The following is a 23,071-nucleotide window of genomic DNA, read 5'->3' as shown; positions in this document are numbered from 1 at the left end:
TCCCTACACCCCCAAACACACACAAGGAAAAAGAAATTAAACAAACTCCTATCTGTCATCTCCCTGCTCAGGTTCTTGTAAATACAATAAGTTTCTACGCAGCAATGCAGTGTTCTGGGCTTTTGAGACATTTATAAACAACATGTTAAGCATTAAGTAAATGTTAAGGCAAGATTTATTATAAAGGACATAATTGTGTTTTTCCTGAGTTATCAGCCTGGGGCGGAGTGCTCAGGGTAGGACAACCAATTTTTGGTGGCTATTCCCTTCAGTGGGCACACCCTGGTGAATTGGTGGGTGGCCTCTGAGCCATGTTTGTTTAAGTGGCTGTTTACTAAATCCCTTGCAGCATGTGAAAACATGGATAAGGGACTGGGGCAACTATTTACTTCTTTAATGCTTCCTCCTGGGAATTGCTATGTTTTCTATGGAGGGTTGCTGTTATTTGTTGTTGCTTTTCATTTTGTGGGGTAACATTGGGTCAGGAAACATTTTCTTAAAACTGAGTTGAAAATGAGTCAAAGCACGTTCAAAAATTATGGTTTAAAAACAAGCTGTCTTGGTTCATCATGTCCGAAAAGCCACAGATATATTGCTTATAGTTCAACTGACTAGGAATTGATGGCCATTCATTATAATTATGAGTAGCTTCTTTTAGAAGGTGGCTGTTAGTGTGAATTCAGACAGTTCTTTCAAATATTTATCTTTGGTACCTCAGTAAAGGGGTATTTGGGTCTCGTGAAGCTAATACATGACACTGCTGCAATATAGTTATCTTTGTTCAGTGGGGCAATGTGTATGACATAATGATGCTTCAGAGAAAATAAATCAGGAGATCACCAGGCTTAAATATGTTGGCTAACTTAATGGCATCATATCACTTATTTATGCTCTTTTTTCCCAACTATCTTCTTTTATTAATAAATTAATATGTCTAGGATCATTCACCCTGAATATCCAATTTCTTCTGATTTTGGAAATTAAGCAAGATATGTCCTGGTTATTACTGGGCACACTGGATGTTTGTAGGCTTAAGAGAGAAATAGTATAGTATAATAGATAATTAAAAGTAGAAAAACCTATTTTCAGGTCCTACTTACTAAGTGTGTGATTGCTAGCAAGTCATTCAACCCTGAAGTGCTTCAGTCAGCTCTCTAAGAATTTAATTTTATAAAGTTGCTGCTCTGTATTAGTGAAGGGACTTTCCATACTGGGAGATAGCCCATTTTGGTGAAATCAAAGATCTAGACCTGCACCTTGTCGTCCCATCAAAAAGCAAAACAAAACAACTATAAGTACTTGCCTATGGGAAAATTTGTTAAGAATTCCCAAACTTAATTAGAACAAAAGAGAAGGATAAGGTATACCTACCCTGATTCCTGTTAGAACAAGGGACCATGAGCCAGTATGTATTGCTGTTGCTTATACCTTCTTAGCCTGCTTTTTAATTTTTTTTTTTTATTTTTTGCTTTAGGGATTGATTTTAGCCAGCAGTTTTTGGACATGTGTTTATTAAATACATTTTATTTATTATTTCTTTGAACCCTTAGTCCACTGCATCAGATGTAGAACCATGGTCTGGGCAGCATTTATGTTAAATAGGATGAAACTTGCTTGGCTGCCATGGAATTTGAGTCACCAATAAGACTTAGTGAATGAATAGAGAATCAGTCTTGCAATCAACAAGACCTGAGTTCTAGTCTGGCCAGTGATACATGCTGGCTGTGTGGCTGAATACAAGCCACTTAAAATCTCAGGACCCAAGGCTATTCTCTAGAACAATCAATACAGAAATATGTTGGTCCAGGGATTCCATTCACTGGGAGCTTCTTTTACCATTAAAAATGTAGATCTGGCCTCAAATTAACCCGCAAGTAGGTCTTGTCGTCTCTTCTGCTACAAAACATTTTGTTTATTTTTCTGGTGATTAGGATGAGTCATCTACAACTAGTGAAAAAGGATCACATTCTAAGCAACCAAAAGTATCTCTGCCAGAGAAACTAATGCCTAGTTTTCCCCAAAATCTACTGGCTAATTGCCATCTTAGATATGCATGTTGCTTGTGAAGAAATAAATAGATAAGGAAGGTACATAGAGCTGGTCAGAGGAGATCAAAAAAGGGGTTTAAGATTGAAGAAGACCCCTATTGAAAGGATGGAGAGAAAGGATAAATTATGAAAATTTGCTTCAGTCCTGTGATTTCACTGATATTAGAAACACCCAGTAAAAGAAATTCTCTCTGTCAATGCAGATAAGCAAGCTTTCTTGAACACAAAAGTTAAATAATTTCTCAGGATTACCTCATCAGGATGTGACTGAGGTGGAACTTGATTTCAGGTCTTCCCGAGTCTCTCCAAAGTTTCTAATGATTTCTTAATTGTTAAATCCAATGATTTTTTTCCTCAATCCTTATTCTTCTTCACTTCTAATATAGTCTTTGACACTGTTGATCACTTTCTCCTTAATACTTTCTCTAGGTTTTGTGGACATCTCTATCTCTTGGTTCTCTTCCTACCTATCTGACAGCTCCTTCTCTACCTTCTTTGCTGAATCCTCCTCCAGATTATACCATACCCTCTAATTGTAGGTGTCCTTCAGGTTTCCATCCTGGCTCTTTTTCTCTTTTCCCTTTATAATACTTCACTTGGTGATCTCATCAATATCTGTGGATTTAATTACTATCTCTATGATGATGATTCTTAAATTTACTTCTTCTTCCCAAACAGTGCTGATTTTCAATCTCATATTTCCAGCCGCATTCCAGACATCCTAAATTAGATATCCAGTAGACATCTTAAACTCCATCTATTCAAAATGACTCATTATCTTTCCCACCAAGCCTTGCTATCTTTCTTATTACTTTACAGGCTATGGGGTATTCAAGAAGGACTAACACCTCTGGTGTTAGAAGTTGTGGAGGCCTTTTCAGGGCTGCTTATTCACCTTTGGTGTCTACACTGGCACTCAATTCTCACTTGTGACTCCAAGAAGCTGTAGTATGTACAGTGGCCATAACCAGGTACATTGTCTTGGCAGAAAATCAGTTTGAGGGTAATCAATGGTTCTCAAATTTGTCAGTGAGTTAGAAGGGTGAAGACTTCTCCTGGAGAAATGGGTGAATGAGAACCATTTATTCCAATGACCTTGAAGGCAGCAGAAACAGACATTATGGAGCACTCAGAGTTTGGTTAGACACCAAGGTCATTCACTGCATTCTGGGCTTCAGTGGTTGTCTAGACTTTTGTCTTTGGACTTCTATGACCCTGGAGGAGAGAACATGGCTGATAACTTTGTAAACTCTACTTCCCTCAAATCTACTTCACACACAATACAAGGCGGCACCCATGATGTCATTAATTCTCTTCAAAAAGGAAGGACGAAACAATAAGTTTAGAGTGTGGAATTTTAGTTGAGACTTAAAGGAAACCAGGAAGGTTAGTAGTTGAACCAGAAGAAGGAGAGCATCCCGACTTAGGGTATAGCCAGAGAAAATATCTGAAGCATCCTTTCAGTCCCTCAGGCTTGAGACTTCCTCACTATCTCTCCTCATATCTGATCTGTTGCCAAGGCCTGTGGATTTCATCTTTGCAACATCTCTTGAATATGTCCCTTTATTTTATCTGCCATTTCTAACACTCAGATGCCAACCTCTCATCACCTCATGTCTGGATTATTGCAATAGCTTTCTGGTGGGTCTGGCTGTCTCAAATCTTCCTTCATCCAATCCATCCTCCATTTAGCCACTAAAATTATTTTCCTAAAGCATATATCCAATCATGTCACATGTCCCTCAATTAATAAGCTCCTGTGCTTACAGGAACTTAATAAGCTCCTGTTGCTTCCAAGAGCAAATACAAAATGCTTTTTCATTCAAAACCCTTCATAACCTAGTCCTTTCCTACTTTTCCAGTCTTCTTACACCTTATTCCCCAGAACATGGTCTTTGTCCCAGTGATACCAGTCTCTTAACTATTCAACAAACAAGATACTCCATCCATCTGCTTCAGCTATTTTCTCTGGCTGTCCCCTAAGCTTGGAATGCTCTCCTTCCTCTGGTTTTATTACTAATTTCTCTGGTTTCCTTTAAGTCTCAACTAAAATTCCACTCTCTAAAGGAAACCTTCCTTATTAGTTCCTCATAATTCTAGCATCTCCCTCTGCTATTATTTATGATCTAAACTATATATGTTTCATTTCATATGAACTGCATATTGTCTCCCCCATTAGATTGTACCCTTCTTATGGGCTTACTATCTTTTGCCTCATCCTGTATCCTCAGTATTTAGTGCAATGCCTGGCAGATAATAGATTAATTGAATTAAATAAGAAAGTAGCAAAATAGGTATCAAAAGAAAAAGTAATATCATGTTAGGAAAAGAATACTGGAATTGGAATCAGATAACTTGGATTTAAGCCAATAGTTTTGCTACCTCAGATATGTGACCTTAATCAAGTCACTTTACCTTAAGAAAAATGTTAGGATTTAAACTAGAATCTCTGTAAAATATGCTTTAATTCTGATATCCTATGATTCTAAATTTGAACAAAAATGGTAAAAGCTCTGTTTCCCTTTTTTTGAGACTTCCAGAACACTACTTTTGACATCATAACTATCATTAGTCAGTTGAAATTTAACTATCTCTTTTTTAATCACAAAGAATTCTGTTTATGTATATTTTCTGTGCAATCTGAAGTTTAAGAAAGGAAAAATACTGGATTTTTGTGAAAAAAATTTTAACTTATAATTCACATACCAGAACAAGTAGTTGATACTATTGTAAAACTTTGCTATGTAAGACATCTAATTGTAAATTCCTGCTCTAATCCAATTCTTCTTCTCACCCTATGTACCATCTCTAGGAGGCCATGTATGCCTTGAGACCAACCCCATAAATGTTCCATGAGATATTAAATCATCTCAAGGCAGGGAAAGGGGGGAAAGGTTTGTCATTACCCCAATTAAGTGTCTATTACTTAGAGACTACATTAGAATTATAGAATCTCAACTTTGGAAAGAATGGGTTTTTCTTTATAACATCCCTAACAGATGGTTATCAAGTCCCTGCTTAATCATTTCCAATAATGGCACTCAGTTCCTGTAGGGCAGCCTATTCCATTTTTCACTAATTTGAACCCTTGTAAAATTCCTTTATGAGAAGATAGAATCTGTCTCCTGGAGTCCTCCACTGCCCTGTGACTCTGGGCTCTTGACTCTGCCCTTTGAAATTATAGAAAACAAAACAAATCTCTCTTTTATATGTTTGAAGCTTTTCATATGTCTGAAAAGAGCTACTTTGAACTGCCTACATCTTCTGTTGTCTAGGTTTAATATATCCAGTTGCTTCAATCCTCTTTCATGTCAATACATTCTATTATTTATCAATATATTTTATTATTTGTTAGTCAAGCACTGAACTCTTGTAGGTCAGGAACTCTAAGTCCTAGCTAGAGCTTGCTCTGACAATAATTTGTTTGGGAAAAGCTCATTGAACCTCACTATGTTCTTGTTCTTGTTCATACAATAAACTGTTCTAATGGTCCCTGGCAGGAGACAAATTTGGAAAGATTGACAGATGAGCTACCTACCAGAAAAACCACAATGATGAAGTAATTTAGAGAGTTGGCTAGTGAATCAATGTAGTATATTGGAAAGAAAGTTGGATTTGGGGATCAGATGGCATTAGTCTTAAGCCAGGCTCTGCTGCTAAGTTCTTGGGAGATTTGGGACAAGTTTCTTAACCTGTTAGCTTTGATTCGTAAAATAAGGGGTTTGGGGTGTACCACCACTTAACTAAGTTCTATCATTCTGTGAGTCAATGTATGACCCTGAGAAGTCCATTGTTTATGAGGTTCTTGGGAAGATTTTGAGTGAAAGGGTAACCATGAATGGGGGAGAAGGAAAGGGTGGTTGTTGGTGATTTATACTGTTATCTAAACATTAGTAGGAGTTGAAGCCCAATATCTTCTGGGTCTCCATGGGGCCTTCATGAAACCAAGAATTGAACTCTGTGACATCATAATATCCAGAGTATGGCTCTCTCTCTACTCATGAGAAAAGTGGGGTTTAGTAGGAGTTTCAGCTATTGGTAGACTACAGGTGTGACTCTACCAGAGGAAGTTCGAAGGCACTAGCCAGCCATGCCATCCTATGGGGTGAGTGATTTCTACTAAGTCCACAACAGAAACTACTGGCATTTAAAGGAAGAGGAGGAAAAAGAGTTAAACATTCAAATAATTCTATTAAGACTGAGCAACCATTAGAATCATAAGACTCTATTCAACTGGCAATCAAGATGTTTAAATATAACATAAAGTCTTCTGAGTAACTGGGGCAAAAGGGCAGGCCCATGAATCTACAAGGAACTATCTACATAAGCCTTTGGAAGGAGATACTCAACAACATGATTGAGTTGTCCCCCCCAAAGCAAGCCAATCAAATTCACTTTTGCCATTAAGCAAAATTTCCATTAGGCAGGAGGAGCCTTTCTGGTCAAAGAATGGAGAGATATGGTAAAATATAAAATTTTGGTTAGATAGTTATGCAAAAATTACATGTTACTCTAGGGGTCACATTTATATAGCATTTTTACGTTTACAAAGTACAATCTATGCATCACCTTACTTGATCCTCACAGAAGCCCTTTAAACCAGGTGTTATGATTATTCCCATTTACAGAGAATGAAACCGAGGCTCAGAGAAGTTAAATGATTTGCCCAGAGTTCTATAGTTAATAAGTCTCTGAGGTAAGTTTCAACCACAGGTCTTTCTGAGTATAAGTACAGTGCTTGAATATCTACAACAGGTTGTCTCTTTAATGCTGAAGTAGTTCTGTTTTGCTACTTTAATAGTCACTTTTCTCAGGAGGTGTGTGTGTGTGTGTGTGTGTGTGTGTGTGTGTGTGTGTATGTGTGTGTGGTGTGTGTTTTAAATAGGCCCTTCCCAGAACAGCTAGAAAGAATAAGATTGGGGGAGGAAAAGGAAAGAAAAAAAGTAAAGTAATTATTTAAATGAAATATAATATCATAAGGTAGCCCAAGAGACACAAAACAAAACATACAAGGTAGAAGAATAAACCTGAATGCATGTTAGCTACAAAGAATGGTTCTAAAGTTATTTAGAAATGACAAGGTTAAAAAGCAAAAGGTCACCCCTAGAAACTGTAGAAGAGAGGAACTTAATTGTTAGTTTATAAGTTAACAAGAACGGGCATTTAGCTGGAACTATCCAGAGTTTCTCCTTTAAGAAATTCCTGCCAATGAAATCATCACTCAGGATGCACACAATTCTGTTTTCTTACCCTGCCTTGGGGTTTTGGCTTCCAAAGTATTTGTTTTTTCCTGGAGTCTTGTGGCACTAAAAGGATCTGAGTGACGACAAAGGGCTGTTCTGTTTACCAAGCAGGGAGGGAATGCTTGGCCTGTGCCAGGTCCTGACTCATCTCTGTTTGGAATCCTTGAGGGTTAAGGTGGACAGCAGTTCTGATGTGCAAGGGCCCCCAGAGGAGGATTGTCAGTCTGCTCCATCACTCATAGATTAGCTCCAAGGATTACTTTTTATTGTAATGTTCCCTCACTGGAATACAGACAGCTCCCAACAAGCATTTGATAGGTAGAGATTACTTAGCCCTTGTGAACCCCAAGGGCAGACAAATATAGAAGAGAGAGTATGAAGGTGAGGGTGAGGGTGACGGCAAGAGAGAGTGAGTAAGTGAGAGACAAGGAGAAACAGAGAAATAGAGAGACAGAGACAGAGAGACACAGACAGAGAGAGAGAGAATAGGAGACAGAATGGGAGAGAGAAAGGGAAGAGGAGGAGAAGAGAGAGAAGGACAGAGGGAAGGAGGGAAACAGACACAGAGACAGAGAAAGAGACAGACACACTGGAAGAGAGAGATAGAGACAGAGATTGGATTTCCATCTTCAGGAGCAAATTTTTAAAAAGTCTCTGGCCTTAAGTATACTGTGAACAAATATATCAAGGTAATCAATCCAATATTCTCAAAACAAGCCTTCTATATCTAGAAGGCTTGACAAAAATAAGTGCACGTATATGTTAGCTTTATACTCTATATTCATCTGTCATTTGAGGAGAACACTATTTTCAGAACTCTCTCAATCTGTTTTTTCTCCATAGTCCTTGGAAATGGGAATATCATTCAAGAAACAAGCAAAAAACTTTTCACAATAATTTATTTTAAATATGATGATTGAAAATTGAACTGACCTCAGATCAGATTTTTTTTTTCAAAGACGAGATTCTTAAAACATCCTTGATGGAATGTTTTAACTCTCTTCTATTTATGTTTATGGACTATATAATTGTTTGTTTGTTGTTGTAAGCTCCTTCATTTACAGTCTCTTCATTTGAAGATGAGGCAACTGGGGTCTCTGGGGGAGGGGGATAGTAGCTTACCTGGGTGTCACAGATACCTAGATGCAGCAACAACCCAAATCCAAAGGAGTCAGCAATGCTTTCACTACCCCCCAGGGAGTAGTTGTGATGAAATGAATTTGTTGATTCACAATTGATCTAGTGTAATATTTTCAATCCCAAGGGAATTTAAATTTAAGATAAAGGCTTATCTTTATAGGCTATGATAGCGATAAAAAGCAAACATAGGTATTCTATGTAGGTCATAAGATCAAAGATTTATGAGCTAGAAGGAATTTGAGTTATTGGATTCAACCTCTTTGTTTAATACATTAGAAAACCAGAACACAAAAATGTTGAGCACCAGCTAGTTAGCTCTGTGACACAGTGAAGAGTCCCAGGCCTGGAGTTAGAAGAATTCATCTTCCTGAGTTCAAATTTAGCCTGATGTACTTATGTGTGACCCTAGGCAAGTCAGATCACTCTGCCTCAATTTCCTCAACTGTAAAATGAACAAATGTAAAATGAAAATAAAAAAAGAAGGAATTGGCATACCACAGATAAAAACAAATTATGATACTCAAATGCATCTTCAATCTTATCAATTTGGAAACCCTTTCCAATGATGCAATTTACAACCCAATTATGCTTATCCATCTTGTCCATCTTTTTCAATAAATTAATGATGAAGGGTTCACTCAACATATTGGAGGCCTTTCTTGATTTCTAATATTGTGAGAATACTAGCTGAACATGTTGGTTATCCCTCTTTTTTTTTTTTTTTTAATATGACAAATCTATCTTGTTTTCCTATCTTGTGATTCCTTGGTAATATCTTTTTTTTCCTGAGGCAATTGGGGTTAAGTGATTTGCCCAGAGTCACACAGCTAGGTATCTGAGGTCAAATTTGAACTTGGGTCCTCCTGACTTCAGGGCTGGTGCTCTATCCACTGTGCTGCTTAGCTGCCCCTTGGTAATATCTTTTACTGGTGTTTTTCCACAAAATTCTTCCTTGATTATGTGTTGTAGTCTGCTCACAACCACCTTGTGCCTCTCCACTGCCCTCTATGTGATATTCATTTTCCTGTATTCCTAGTCTCATTAACATTTGCTTTTGTGGGAATCTTAAAGTCATTAAAAGAGCCTCACAATTTTCTGGAGATGATCCAGCTTGGTCTTTTTGTTATGTTCACTTCTGAACCAAATTCATAATCTACCTATATTTTCAAGTTAACTAAATTCCAGAAATTCTGTAATTGGTAAACATAATTATAAAGCAAAAATAGCAAAAAGCAAACCCTATATCTAAGCAAAGAATTCATTCTTAGTGGAATGGACAGATTATTGATAGAAATTTCTTGCTGGCAGCTTCCTCATCAATACAATCATAGATTCACTCCAAACTTTACATACATTCATATGCTTTACATACATCATCTCATTTGAACCTCAACAACCGTATAAAGTAGGCATTATGTACTACAGAGGTGGTTACTTCTGCTTTACAGATGAAGAAATTGAGATTCAGGGAAATTAAATATTCATTGATAGGAGGAAGGGCAGCTAGATGGCACATTGGATAAAGTACCAACTCTGAAGTCAGGAGAACATGAGTTCAAATTTGGCCTTATTATACTTACTAGCAATTTGACTCTATGCAAGTCACTTAACACCAAATGTGCCACACACAATCAAATAGATAAATGATAGGAGGAATTTGAATGAATCTACCTAGTGTGACATTCTGCCTCTCAGTAGCTCTCTTTTGCCATAAATGTACAAAAGATAGTTCTTTATGAATTTTCAATTATTAAAGTTTTATTAAGTTAAGCATTATTGTGTCCATATACACATGTACATACATAAATATATATATACATAATATATGAATATGAATAATTATATGCTCACATTTTAACTAGGCAGGTGTGGGGCTATTACACATAGCAAGTGACCTACCCACATTACCTAACACCTCTTTTATGTTGCTTCCTTGACTAATTCTTTCCTGCCATGGTTTCTTCTTTATTTGAATTTCTATGTATCTTATGCATGGCTTTAGAAATGTTCCCTAGTATGATGCCATATAGAGAACCATAGCTTCATGTATTTTTAGGGCTAAAAATGATAAAAAGAAAACCTCTCCCTCATTCTAATGAAGTTCAAAAAGTTTAAATCTAAGTTCACTGTCAGAGCTCTTGGCAGAGCTGAGATTAGAACTCCTATTTGCTGGTCCTGGGTTCCTTCCATTTTGCCACATTGCTTTCTGAGACTTCTCAGAAGCTTTCTGATAAGGCTTTCCAAACTATTGGTTGCTTATATAAAGGGCATGGCAGTCTCTTCAAGTACATCTTGTTTCTATAACTAGTTTTTAAGCTACCACAAAACAGGTACTGTGTCTTCTGCTATTACCCACATTGCCTAACACAATCAGGTTTAACGAATGCTCATTGAATCAGAACAAGTGCAAGCTAGCATGAGCCCAAAGGTTAAAAGACCAAAGGAAACCAGGCTTTCTTTATTTATGGTACTAGTCATTTCAAGTTATCACAGAACCTCAGAGACAGAAAAAACTTCAGTGTTCATCCAATACAATCTGACCAGAAATTTTCTTGACAATATCTTTGTCAAGTGGTCATCCACTTGAGGACCTTCAGTGAAGGGGAACTCACTACTTTCTGAGATAACTCATTTCATTTCTGGCTGGTTCTTATTAATCATTGGTAAATTTCCCTTCCATTCATTGCTTTCAGTTCTGCTTTGCAGGGACAACCAAAAAAAATAAAACAAGACAAAACAAAACTCCCAAACAAAAAACCAAAACAAAACAAAACAAAAAACTAGTCCCTCTTGTATATCATAGCCTTTAAATATTTATGCTAGTCAGAAATATTAAACATTTCCATCTATTTCCTCGTATATATCATTGATTCAGGTGAATCTCTTGCAGGTTGATAGTTTTTTTTAAACCTACTATAAGGCTTTGTAATATATAGTGTATAATGTACACATTGCATGCAACAGAAGGTACTTCCATATGTTTTTGGTTTTCCAGACAGATCCTATTTGGAAAAAAAAATACAACATTTTTTCAAAGGTTGCCAAGAAGAACTCTCACTCATGGCACATAGTTTAAACACACTGTTGTAATATTTTTCAGCTTTAGCATTCATTTCAAAAGTTGTGTAATTAGTTGAGCAATTTCTTCACATCCTATGGTATTAAACTGTTGAAATGATTGCGAAAATGGACAAAGATGGGATTTATTTTCAGATTCTCTAGTTGAGGTTGAGAACTTTCAAATCCCTCTCTCCCTCAGGCTAAAGGAGTTTTTCAAAGTTTCCCTTCCACTGGGAAGAGGCAGATCTTATACAAAACAGCCGTGAAGAGGAAGAAAGGAAAAAAAAATGACAACATCCTTTCTCCCTTCCCTCCAAACTACCTTAGATGCCCTGAAGTTTTTCAGTCATAGTGACTCTAGTGAATTTCTAATTTATCATTTCTGCCCCCTGAGGCTCCATGATCCTAGCCACAAAAAGTCTCACCTTCTCATAGTTTTTCCCATCTCCACCCAAACGCTCACTCACTCATCCAGAGTTTGTGCAATGGAGCCCAAGTGACAAATGAAGCCTGTGAAGGCTGAAAAGAAGTGGAGAGCCTCAGACTAGTCCATATTATCCCAGGTGGAGTCACCAAGGGCAAAGCTGAAATTTTCCTGCTGACCCTTTTATGACTTATGAGTATCCCTACAAGAAATAAGCTAGCCTCTGATTAAAAGGAGCAAGTTCAGCCACAGATACAGGTGGGAAATAGGAAATGGGAAGTCTTTTCCCTATTTCCCAACATTCGGGATCTTTAAGGGGAACCCTTGACTACTTGGAATTCCATCAGATATGGATAGTACACTCATCCTACTGATTCTCTTCCTCTATTAAAATGATTATTCTCGGGCTTCTCTCAATATATGTTCTCCATTGATGACAAAGGGGCAGTATTAATGTTAGGAATGGCGGCCCTTCATTGGTAAGTCATCAGAGTAGGCACTTTATTGTTGCTGAATTGTTTCAGTCATGTCGAACAACACTTAAGTGCCCCATTTGGAGTTTTCTATACAAAGATAATGGAATGATTTGCCATTTCCTTCCCCAGCTCATTTTACAGATGAAGAAACTGAGTTCCTTCACACTTAACAGGGTTGTGACTTGTCCAGGGTCACATAGCTAGCAAGGCAGGTACAATACTATAATAGCACACACAACCCTACTCTTCTTTAATCATCTTCAGGACTGAGTGGTGAGGAAAAATATTTTTATTGTCTAATCTTTCCCTGTCCAAAGAGAAGCATCCCCCTAATGACACCATGGACAAAGGGTTTTTATTTTAAATTTAAATGAGATAAATTGTGGTCCACCAGATAGAATCATCCTCTAACCTGTAGGTAAGCAGGAGCTGAACAGAACAGGTTAGACATAGGAAAGTCATGAATCAAAGAGAAGTTTAACTGCAAAGTGAAGAATACAGCTTGCAATCAAGGATGCATGTCGAGAGCCCCATCTTCAGTGAGATGATCCATTTTAGGGTAGAAAGAGCTCAATATTTATACCTATTGACTACACAGAGCTTCATGACTAGAAACAATTCTGGAATTTTTCTGTGGCTAAGATCATCCTGAGGGTGAGTGAAAAGGTTTTATGCCAAGCTCAGGCCACAGATTGCTTACAGGGACCTAGCTCTGGAAAACAGGTATTTCTTTATATCTAAACATTTCTCCCTTTTGGCGAAAGAAAGGAAGTTTGAAAGAACCCTGCCCTTCTGGACAATAAAGGAGAACCAAGTATAAGTCAAAATTCCATGAGAGGCCAATTGAGGACAATGCTTACCCTCAAAAAATTTCTAGAAAGGGGTCTGCTTCTCTTGTTCTAAAAACAAGAGATTTCTAGATAATTCTGATAATAACATTTAGTACAATTTAGGAAATTTGCCTCTCCTATCTTAAAACTTCAGAGAATTTTAGTATATATAGCATTTTGCTATTTCTATCCTTATCTAAATCCTATACATGTATGGAGCATTCAACTATAAAATAAACTTTTCTGCCTTTTAAAATTATTAGATGCTTTTAAAAATTCACTTTTTTATCATTATAAATACAATTTATATGTAAAATACTTAATCCAGTTTTCAGAATTTATTACTAAAACATATTCAAAGCCCTGAATTTCCATGATAGTTAAGTTGTGGAAGGCAGTCAAATGCATCTATGTATATAGTTTTTAGAGAAAACAGTCTAATACTATTGCTTTTCTCAAAATTTACTATTCCATTTAACTAAAAACATTTAACATTATTTTGTCTTACTATGTTGACTATTTCTCCCTTAGGAGGATATCATCCCTATATTATAATTTGACCACAAATTCAGTTTAAAATTGTAAGATGTTCATTTTTGTATCCTATTATAGCAATTCAGAGATGTTCCAGTATGTTTATTATTTAATAGATTTAGTATTGTATTTGCAAAATTTCTCGATTATAGAAATTTGCTCTAAAAAGGAAGAGAGACATAATTATTACAATGTCCTGTATCATTACAGAGGAAAAAATTTCCTTGGCTTTGATTTCAGTTATGAGTCAGATATGACTAATCCATAGTCACAGAGTGTTAAAGGCAAGGTTCAGTATTAAACAGTGGAAAATATCTTTTTTCAGAAAGGAAATCGCACAATGGGGAAATAGAGTCAGGAGGATCCTACTTAGACTATGCCCCAGTTGTTCCTAAACTTTTCCCAGGCACAGACATCTCCCTTTAGCAGTTCCCAGTCTGCATCACATGCCATTTTCTACTACTGGCTTTATGACAATTTAGTCTCTGTCATCAAAATTCAAAATAATAATTCACAATCCCAAGAATTTTTACTTTTCATAGCAAAATTTCACTAACCACAACTTAAGTCCTGAATATCTCTCCTGATGTTTCCCTAACAGTTAACATTTCATTAATCCTTTACTTATAAATTAAAATTACCCATATTCTGGGATTTTAGACATATAGCAAATACCTGATAGTTGACTCATCATTAATATGTTAAAACAACATCTTTAAACCACTCTATACATTTTCATAATAGCCAAGAATTTTCAAATGAAAATTTATTACTATGTGTTATTATCTGCTTTATAACAAATTATAACTCATTAAATATTTTAACAATATTCAAATATCTATTTATTACATCTTTGAAAAGCCCAGTTCATTATAGCAGCATTCAGATTAAAAAATTGTTTTGTCTGACAGCATTTTTATAATAATAATTTCTCAAATTTCACAAAATAAGAGATTTTAGAAATACAATAATGACACAAATAATATCATATATTTAAAACACAAGACAAAACTTTAGATACACCAATTGCATTTCCAAATTATCCTGTATAGAAATCATTGATCTTTTTACCTTTGATATTTTATCAGGTATGGAGCAATTACATTTGATTAAATAAATAATAATAACATGATGCTTAGCTCATGTCTATCACTGTGTTAAGTAGTTTACAATCATTTTATTTTTTTGATCTTCACAACAATTCTGGCAGGTGTGCCTTTATTATTTTTCTCTTTATGGATCAGGAAACTGGACCAAACAGAGATAAGATAACTTGCCTAAGCTTACGCAGCTAATAGACTTCTGCAAGTAGAATGTAATTTAAATTTCTCATTTTTGCAGCATTTTTTCAATATCTATATTTGGGAAATGTGATCTAGTATGAGAGGATCTTTGACCTGGGGAAGTTACAGGAATCTCTTTGGTTTAAACAATTGCTAAAGAATGGTTAACAAAAAGTTACTATAAGACACAAATCATTTACCTATTTTTTTTTTTTCTTTCTTTACTCTGGAACTACTCCTAAACCAGCTATCTTCTTTAATTTCCCTAGCCATTAATTTTGCGATTTATTTTTAAAACTTTTAGAATTCTTATTTTTTCTTAAATTCTATAGAGTGGTATTCCACAATTTATTAAGATATTTCAGAAGTGAGTAAGTTTCTGCAATTACTCCAAGGTCCCAGGAATTCTCTTCTGCAGTCTTAAAATCATTACTTTCCAAATTCCTTAATCAGCTAAGATTTTTTTTAGCAGTTCTACAACTTTGATTATCTGACTTTATTTCTATAATTCCAATGCAACCAAAGCTGAAATGACAGAGGAAAGTGTCTTGCAGATCTGTTTTCTTTTTTCCCTTTTCTTAAAACCTAATCTGAGGAAAGCCTAAAGTGGAAACTAGTCTTGCTTACTGGGACAGTAGCTTCAAGTATGAAGAGTTCATTAATTTTTCCCAGTGTTCTAAACTCTCTGGCTAGAGCCCTTAGAATCTTTTTTCCTGGCTGGTTACATTTTAAATCTTTCAAGGTAACAGAATCTACATAGACATTTTATATGACAAAGACAAAATCTAGACAAAGCAACAAGATACAAACAGACACAAACAGTTCCTAACAAATTATGCAGTCATAATCCATAGTTGGGCATACACTTACCAGTTTAATAGAGGCATGCAGCTAACTAAATACTCTCTTACCCTATAGGGTATGTGGGGGGTGGGGAGGGAAGGAGGAGAGACTGAGACTAGAAAAGAGTAGAAAAAAATCTCCTGGTCTGAAGAAGTTGAGCCAAAAAGAGTAAGCAGGAACAGTTTATAAGGGGAACAGAGGGTGCAGATATCTTCACCAAAGAGACCAAAACAAAATGGAAACCTTAAACAAATCCAGTCACTGAAGGGCCCCAGAGTTTCCCCCCCAAAAAAAAAATTGTTAATTTCAACCAAAGCAGAAGCTCAGAGATTGGAGAAGGACCAAAGATAAGAGGACTCCTCATATTTAGGGGTAGTAGGTAGCAGTGTCTCAGGAGAAATAAATCTCTGGGAGTGCCTGATCCTTTCCTCCTGGTACCAGAGAGTCCAATGGTCCAATTCCCTTTCTAATCTCACTTCTGACACTACTTAATATCAACTGAATGAAAATGGCCTCTAGCCTGTGGGTGGCTGCAGCTGAACAGAGCGCTAAAAACAGGTGAATCAGGAATCAAATATAACTTTAAATCAAACTGAAGGAAAGGGTTTGCAAGCAAGGACATGTGTACCAGAACCCTGCCTTTAGTGGGAAGGGGGACCTGCTTTAGTGTAAGTGTATTTCAATACTTATATTTATGGCTACATAGTGAGCTGTAGCCCTGATAATGAGGGGTAACAACAACAGTGAGACAAGTTTGATTCCTAGCAAGGCTTCATGACCAGAAATAATTCTGGAATTTTGCTGTGGCTAAGATCATCCAAAAGATGAGCACAAAAGATTGTCGTTACGCCAAGTTCAGAGTACAGCTTGCTTGCTGGATCTTAGCTATGGAAAACAGAGTATCTCCTAATATGTTAACACATATTCACAACAAATTTATATTACCTCATCCAACCACCATTTCATAAACCAAAGGCCTTGATTACATAGTGACCATCCAAAGAGAAATGAACACTGGACACAGTTCAGTGGGCCACTAATTTGATGGTTAGAAAGGATGTATCCAAATTTTCCTTTCAAGTATTTTAATAATTATAGAATTATGGAACCTCAATATTAAAAAGAACCTCAAAGACTAAACCACAGACGAATAAGGATCTCCCAAGTACTATATCTGACAAATTGTAATAGCCTTTGAAGACTTCAGTAAAAGGGAGCTCAATGCTTCCTAAGGTAGCTACCTATTTACCTTTTGGTTAATTCTTATAATAGGACATTTTTACTCACGTAAAACCTAAATTTATCTCTGAAACTTTAATCCTTGTTTTTCATCTGTGGGTTCAAGCAAAAAAAAAAAAAGTCCTAATAATCTAATAAAATATTCAATATATGGTTACTAAACAAAGAAAAATACCATCCTAATAATCTAATAAAATATTCAATATATGGTTACTAAACAAAGAAAAATACCATCTCCCAAAATCAAACATGGTGGACTAATCAGAGAAGTAAATAATGTGTGTCAGTAGGTTGTAGCAAATTTCCAAAACTTTTAGATTCTATCAGTTTCCTAGGTAGATCAATCAAGTGGCAAGAAAGAAGAAAAACAGTTTGAAAACCTATGTGCTTCTTATGTATCACTATTATATTAAAAAACTTAGAGGAACGTACTCAGTGGATTAGATGGTGTCCACATGGAGGTTTTATAGGAAGATGGTTACAAGAGTTGAATGGGATGAAAAGGCATCAATTAATTGAATTATGCACTCAAAACAATTACTAAATATAAGAAGAAAAAAGTTCCTATTATGATTCCAGTTCCTATTGTTTCAGTCACGCTTCATTTCACTCCTTGGCTGACCAGAAACAACTCCCTGGAGTTGTCAGCTTTTTATGCCTAGAATTCCTGCCCTAGGGCCTAGCTATCCAGATTGGTGGTTGCCTCAATCTTACACTAAATCTAGTCCTTGATAGAACTATCCTCAGTCAACTCTTGACCAGCCTATTCATGGGCACCTCCCTCCTCCCATTACAATTTTCAAACCACAATCAAATCATCTCTATTATTGTTCCTGGAAATAATATGACAATTTCCCCCCATATGGCTCTAATCATCATTCTGCAACTTCCCAAACCAAAATATTCCTCTCTGGCTACCACTCCATGATTTGTGAGGCCTTCCCCTATGAGAATATAAACCCCTTGAAGTCAACATTGTCTTTGTTTTTGTACATATGTCCCTGGGATTAGTACAGTCCTTGACACACAGTAAGGAATTAATAAATGCTTTTGCATGCATTCATTCATTTTAAAATGTTCCTTTGTAACTGGTTTTCTGTATTATGCTAATTTTTAACATTCTCTCATATTGTAGTTTTCCTTTCAAAATGTATATTTTGAGTATAGGTTCATTGATTTTGTGAAAATAGATCTTGAGAAACAATATAACAAGGAGCAAACAAATTAAGTTTAAGGTACCTATGGAATATACAGTTCAAGGTATCCAAAAGGCATAGTTTAATGTAATATACTCAGGAGAGACCAGAGGGAGATATATTGAACTGCAAATCATTTGCAAAGAGATTTTAACAAGGGGTCACACTAAGTGAGACAAAGAGGAACCAGGACAAAGTCTTGGGAGGGAGATAACAATAGTTACTGTACATGAAATGCATGAAAAACCAGTAAAGAAAACTGACAAGTAGTTAGAACAAGCAGATGACAGCATCCCAAAACCCCATAGAGGAAAGTGAATCTAGGAGGTGAACAATGTGAAATGCTATAGAGAAGTTGAGAGAGACAAGGACTATGAAAAGACTTATCATATTCCTTCATTGAGAAATCACTGGTAACTTTGAAGAGAGTAGTTTCAGCTAAATGGTAGGGCAGGAGCCAAATAGCAGAGTTCTTATTTCCTACTTTCCTTGGATTATCTTGAAGATGAGCTGGTAAATGTTTAACAACCTATTTTCTGGTTTAAAAAAAATTACCCATGACATACTTTATATTTTTCCTATTACTTTTTCAAGTCTAGATATTTAACAAAATAATATTCAAGCCCTGATGGGTGGTTTCTGCCAGTGTCCAAGGTATAAATGTTCATGTTGAAAGTTTAGCAATAATTTAATAACCAATTCTCTGGAGGCAGCACACCCTTGGGATATCCCTGCAGATGGACTCATGCTCAACCTGACAAAGGTTCAGCAGATATTAATATAGATGAAACTACCTTCACCTTGACTTAATTTTGGGGGGAAGAAAGACCTAATAATTTACTGATATATAGGAAATAAAGCGACATATCTTCTACTCTTCCTGGTGAAGTTACAGTTAGTGTCATAAGCTCATAAACTCATAAAAGACCTTAGAGATCATACAGCCCACTTCATAATTTGTTTAAGATGAGGAAGCTGAGGTCAAAAGAAGCAAAATGACTCGTCTAAACAGGAAATAAAAAACTGAGATTCTAATCTTTGTCTTTTGACTTTAAATACAGTTCTTCCTCCATTAGATTATAATTACTTTCTAAATAGATAAAAAAAGTTTTACATGTAAGAATTGTTGGTTTGGAGATTGCATGATCTTAGCCTCATTTATAGTGGAAATAACATTGGATTTGGAGGAGGAAGGCCCTTGGGTTCAAATCTGAGCCCTGCCGCTTAAGACTGCCATGTTCTTATTTCATTGGACTTCAGGCTTGTCATCTGTAAAATGAAGTGCTTGAGCCAAATGCACTCTAAGGTTCCTTCCAGGTAGAAACCCTATAGTTTTCTTCAGGTGCCAAAATAAATGTTTTTCTTCTGACCTCCTAAGAATATATTTAACATATATCACTAAGTCAGACGGAAAATTTAAGTTTATTCTGTAAAAAAATTATTTCATAAGGCCTTACATATGAATCTTGAGGCTTTGGGGTGATATAAGAATCCTGCCCTTCTCCAAATTTGAGCTAGAATACTTATTTAGAGCAAATTGTATAGTTTTCCCAATATCAGGCCACTGAAGAAAATTCTGGTGAGCAGCCAAATGGTGAGATTTACAAACAACCTATTTCACCATGTAAAATTGAAAATGTACTTCAAATCAAGCTATTTTTCTGTTTCCCAGGTGATTTAACAATATTTCCAGGGGAAACAATTACAGATTTTTTCCACTGCCTTTTCCTAGCCTCTTAAAATCCTTCTAAGTGTTACTCTTTCCACCTCATCTTGCTATACTGAGACAGTCTAGTTTTCATGAGTGAAACCTTAGAAGATCTGGTTCTAAACCGGAGTTCTGTTATTTCAATCAGTGAACCAACAAATACGTACTAATCACCTATAATGTGCCAGGCACCATGCTAGGCATTGAGGCTATAAGATAGAAATGAAATAATTCAGAATCTCCCCTTTTATCAGAAAGACAACATATACAGACATACATAAAATATATTTTAAGTTAGTTTAAAAATGAAATGTTTTATCAGAAACTTAACACTGAATCAATGCAAACAACTAAATTTGTTTAGTAACTATATTTTAAATATTTTATAAAAATCTTTTTAGATTCCTTTATATTGCTCATATTTGTCAAACAATTGCATTATAATATTCAATTATATTTATACTACAATTTACTTAACTATTACCTTGTCACTATTTAGTTTGCTTCTAGTTATTTATCCTTTATTTTATAAAATCTTTTTTGCTATGAAAATCCTTTAATATATAACTCTTTAAAAATCTGATAATATTTTTTGTATATTCACATATAAAAGTAATTATTAAATCATTTTTAATTTTTATTAATTCTGCCAGAATACTTCTAAAAATTTTAATTTCACCAGTAATTGATGAATTCACATGTTTTTCTATATTCTTGCTGGCAGAGTTGTGTTGCTTTTAATTATTTTTGCCAGTTTAATGGATTCTAGATAGTTCCTCAAAGTTATGTCAATTTGATTTTCTAATTAATAGTAGAACACTGAATTTTAAGTTATTATTAGTAATTGATATTCCTTTTTTGAAAATTGTTCACATTCCCTGAAAAGTTAGGCAGTTTTTTTTATGTATTATTATAGGTATCAAATTTCAAGATCTTCTCTATTCTTTGAAGTGTTCCCCAATTTTAAATATCTTGAAAAGCAGACCCTGGATGCTTTTTAAATTGTGTGATCTCTATCACAGACTTTAATATGTGGACTTGGTAAAATCCAGATGTTATCCCTAACTTTATCTTCCTAAATATTATGTACACTTTTCATACAGCATCATTGATCAGGTCTGGGACACTAATTATAGTGATTTCACTATAAGTATTGAGGGGAATAATTAGTGAAATGTTGGCAGATCTGTTGTATTTCGTGATTATTTGTTAACTCCTTTTGATTTCACTTACGAGTAGTCCCAAAATGACCTGCACTAATTGGTTCTTTTGAAAAGCTTCCTGTAAACTTGTTTCTCCCTCTACGGCTTTGTGCTGTTTTGTCAGGCAAAATTGCTAGTAGATGACTTCTGAGTTCCTTATAGCTCTAGTGCTATCATCTTTAATCACTTCATTTTGAATGTTTTGCAAATGAGTTTGTACTCCAAATCAGGGTTGACCTGAGGTATCATTTTTTTTCTGCTTGGGGATGAGATTTGTATTTGTGAGTGAAAATGAGTTCTTGACCAATTTGGTTTTCTCATAGATCTATTTGATATCAGTTAAAATTCTTTAAAAATGGTAATAATAAATCAATATCTCAAGTTTTATCAATTTCCCACTTGCCAGTCAACAATTTACTTAAATAGGTCATGATGGAAATATTATAATGGCATGTAATGATTTTTCATATTCATTCTTTCTCCTGATCTGTACGTTAATCAAATGATAATGATTATACACAGGTAGCAAATTCTGAAATGATTCCTATATCAACATTCAGACATTGCTCAAAAAGTTATCAAACCGTGCATACCCTTTGATCCAGCAATGTTTCTACTGGGCTTATATCACAGAGATCTTAAAGGATGGAAAGGAAAGGAAATGTGCAAGGATGTTTGTGGCAGCCCTATTTGTAGTGGCAAGAAACTGGAAACTGAGTGGATTTCTATCAGTTGGAGAATGGCTGGATAAGTTTTGGTATTGTTATGGAATGTTATGGAATAATATTGTTCTATAAGAAATGATCAGCAGGATGATTGCAGAGAATTCTGGAGAGACTTACATGAACTGATGCTAAGTGAAATGAGCAAAACCAAGAGATCATTATACATAGCAACAACCTATATGAAGATCAATTCTGATGGATGTGACTCTTTTCAACAGTGAGATGATTGAGGCCAATTTTAATGATCTTGTAATGAAGAGAGCCATTTACACCCAGAAAGAGCTTGGTGGGAACTGAATGTAGATCACAATATAACATTCTCACTCTTTTGTTGATGTTCATTTGCATTTTGTTTTCTTATTCATTTTCTTTCCTTTTTGATTTGATCGTTCTTGTGCAGCAAAATAATTATATAAATATGTTTACATATATTGGACTTAACATATATTTTTAACATGTATAACATGCCATTTAGGGGAGGGGATGGGAGGAAGGAGAGGAAAATTTGGAACACAAGGTTTTGTGAGGGTCAAAGTTGAAACATTATCAGTGCATGTATTGAAAATAAAAAGCTTTAAAAGGGGGGGAAAATCAGACATTGCCCATCTGCTAAATGAATCCAATCCAACAAACATTTATTAAATATATACTATGTGCCAGACACTGTGCTAAAAGCTGAATTATACTAAGAAGAAAATTCCTGCTCTCAAAGAGTTTACAATTTAAAGGTGGAAATAACACACAAAAGGAAGAAGGAAAGTGAAAAGATCAGGACATCAAAGAGTGTCTGGCATGGAGCTCTGTTTGGGGGTACCTTGTTCTATGAAGTTTAAATAAGGCGGGGTAGCAGTCATAGAATGGAGTGATCTGAGTCCAGTTTTTGTCCTCTATAACGGAAGGTATTGGGAGGAGTTTGATACTTTATCATTCAGAGGGAAAGAGAGACTCAGGCAAGTGGATGTCAACAAAGGCTAGAGTTAGCAGCATAGTGGTGAGTTTAGAAGCAATGATCTTGTTCATTGGAATTGAAACTAGGAAGAGCAGTAAGGGCATAGTGGAGAGAGCTGAATATTAAGATATAGACAATGTCTTTTTTTGCTATAATATGCTGTGTTTACCA

At 35.6% G+C, this 23,071-nt stretch overlaps 1 protein-coding gene across 8 annotated transcripts in view; it reads left to right on the top strand.

The window, feature by feature from the left end:
* The first annotated feature begins 6,011 nt into the window (after positions 1–6,011).
* DNAJC5B (DnaJ heat shock protein family (Hsp40) member C5 beta) overlaps positions 6,012–23,071 on the top strand; it is a 105,405-nt gene continuing 88,345 nt past the window's right edge. For 5 of the 8 annotated variants that reach the window (XM_031946337.1, XM_031946334.1, XM_031946339.1 and 2 more), the window contains exon 1: positions 6,055–6,153. Coding sequence is in view for 1 of the 8 variants with exons in the window: in XM_003759729.3 (XP_003759777.1) it covers positions 6,139–6,153 (15 nt within the window). In the remaining 7 variants the exon portion in view is untranslated. Of the gene's footprint in view, positions 6,154–23,071 lie in introns of all 8 variants that reach the window. The other 3 variants (XM_003759729.3, XM_031946340.1, XM_031946335.1) reach the window with 3 other exon arrangements.

This window comes from Sarcophilus harrisii, chromosome 1, assembly GCF_902635505.1.
Source record: "Sarcophilus harrisii chromosome 1, mSarHar1.11, whole genome shotgun sequence".
Lineage (NCBI taxonomy): Eukaryota > Metazoa > Chordata > Mammalia > Dasyuromorphia > Dasyuridae > Sarcophilus > Sarcophilus harrisii.
Note: the sequence above shows the minus strand (reverse complement) of the source record. Positions and strands in the feature narration are given on the sequence as shown.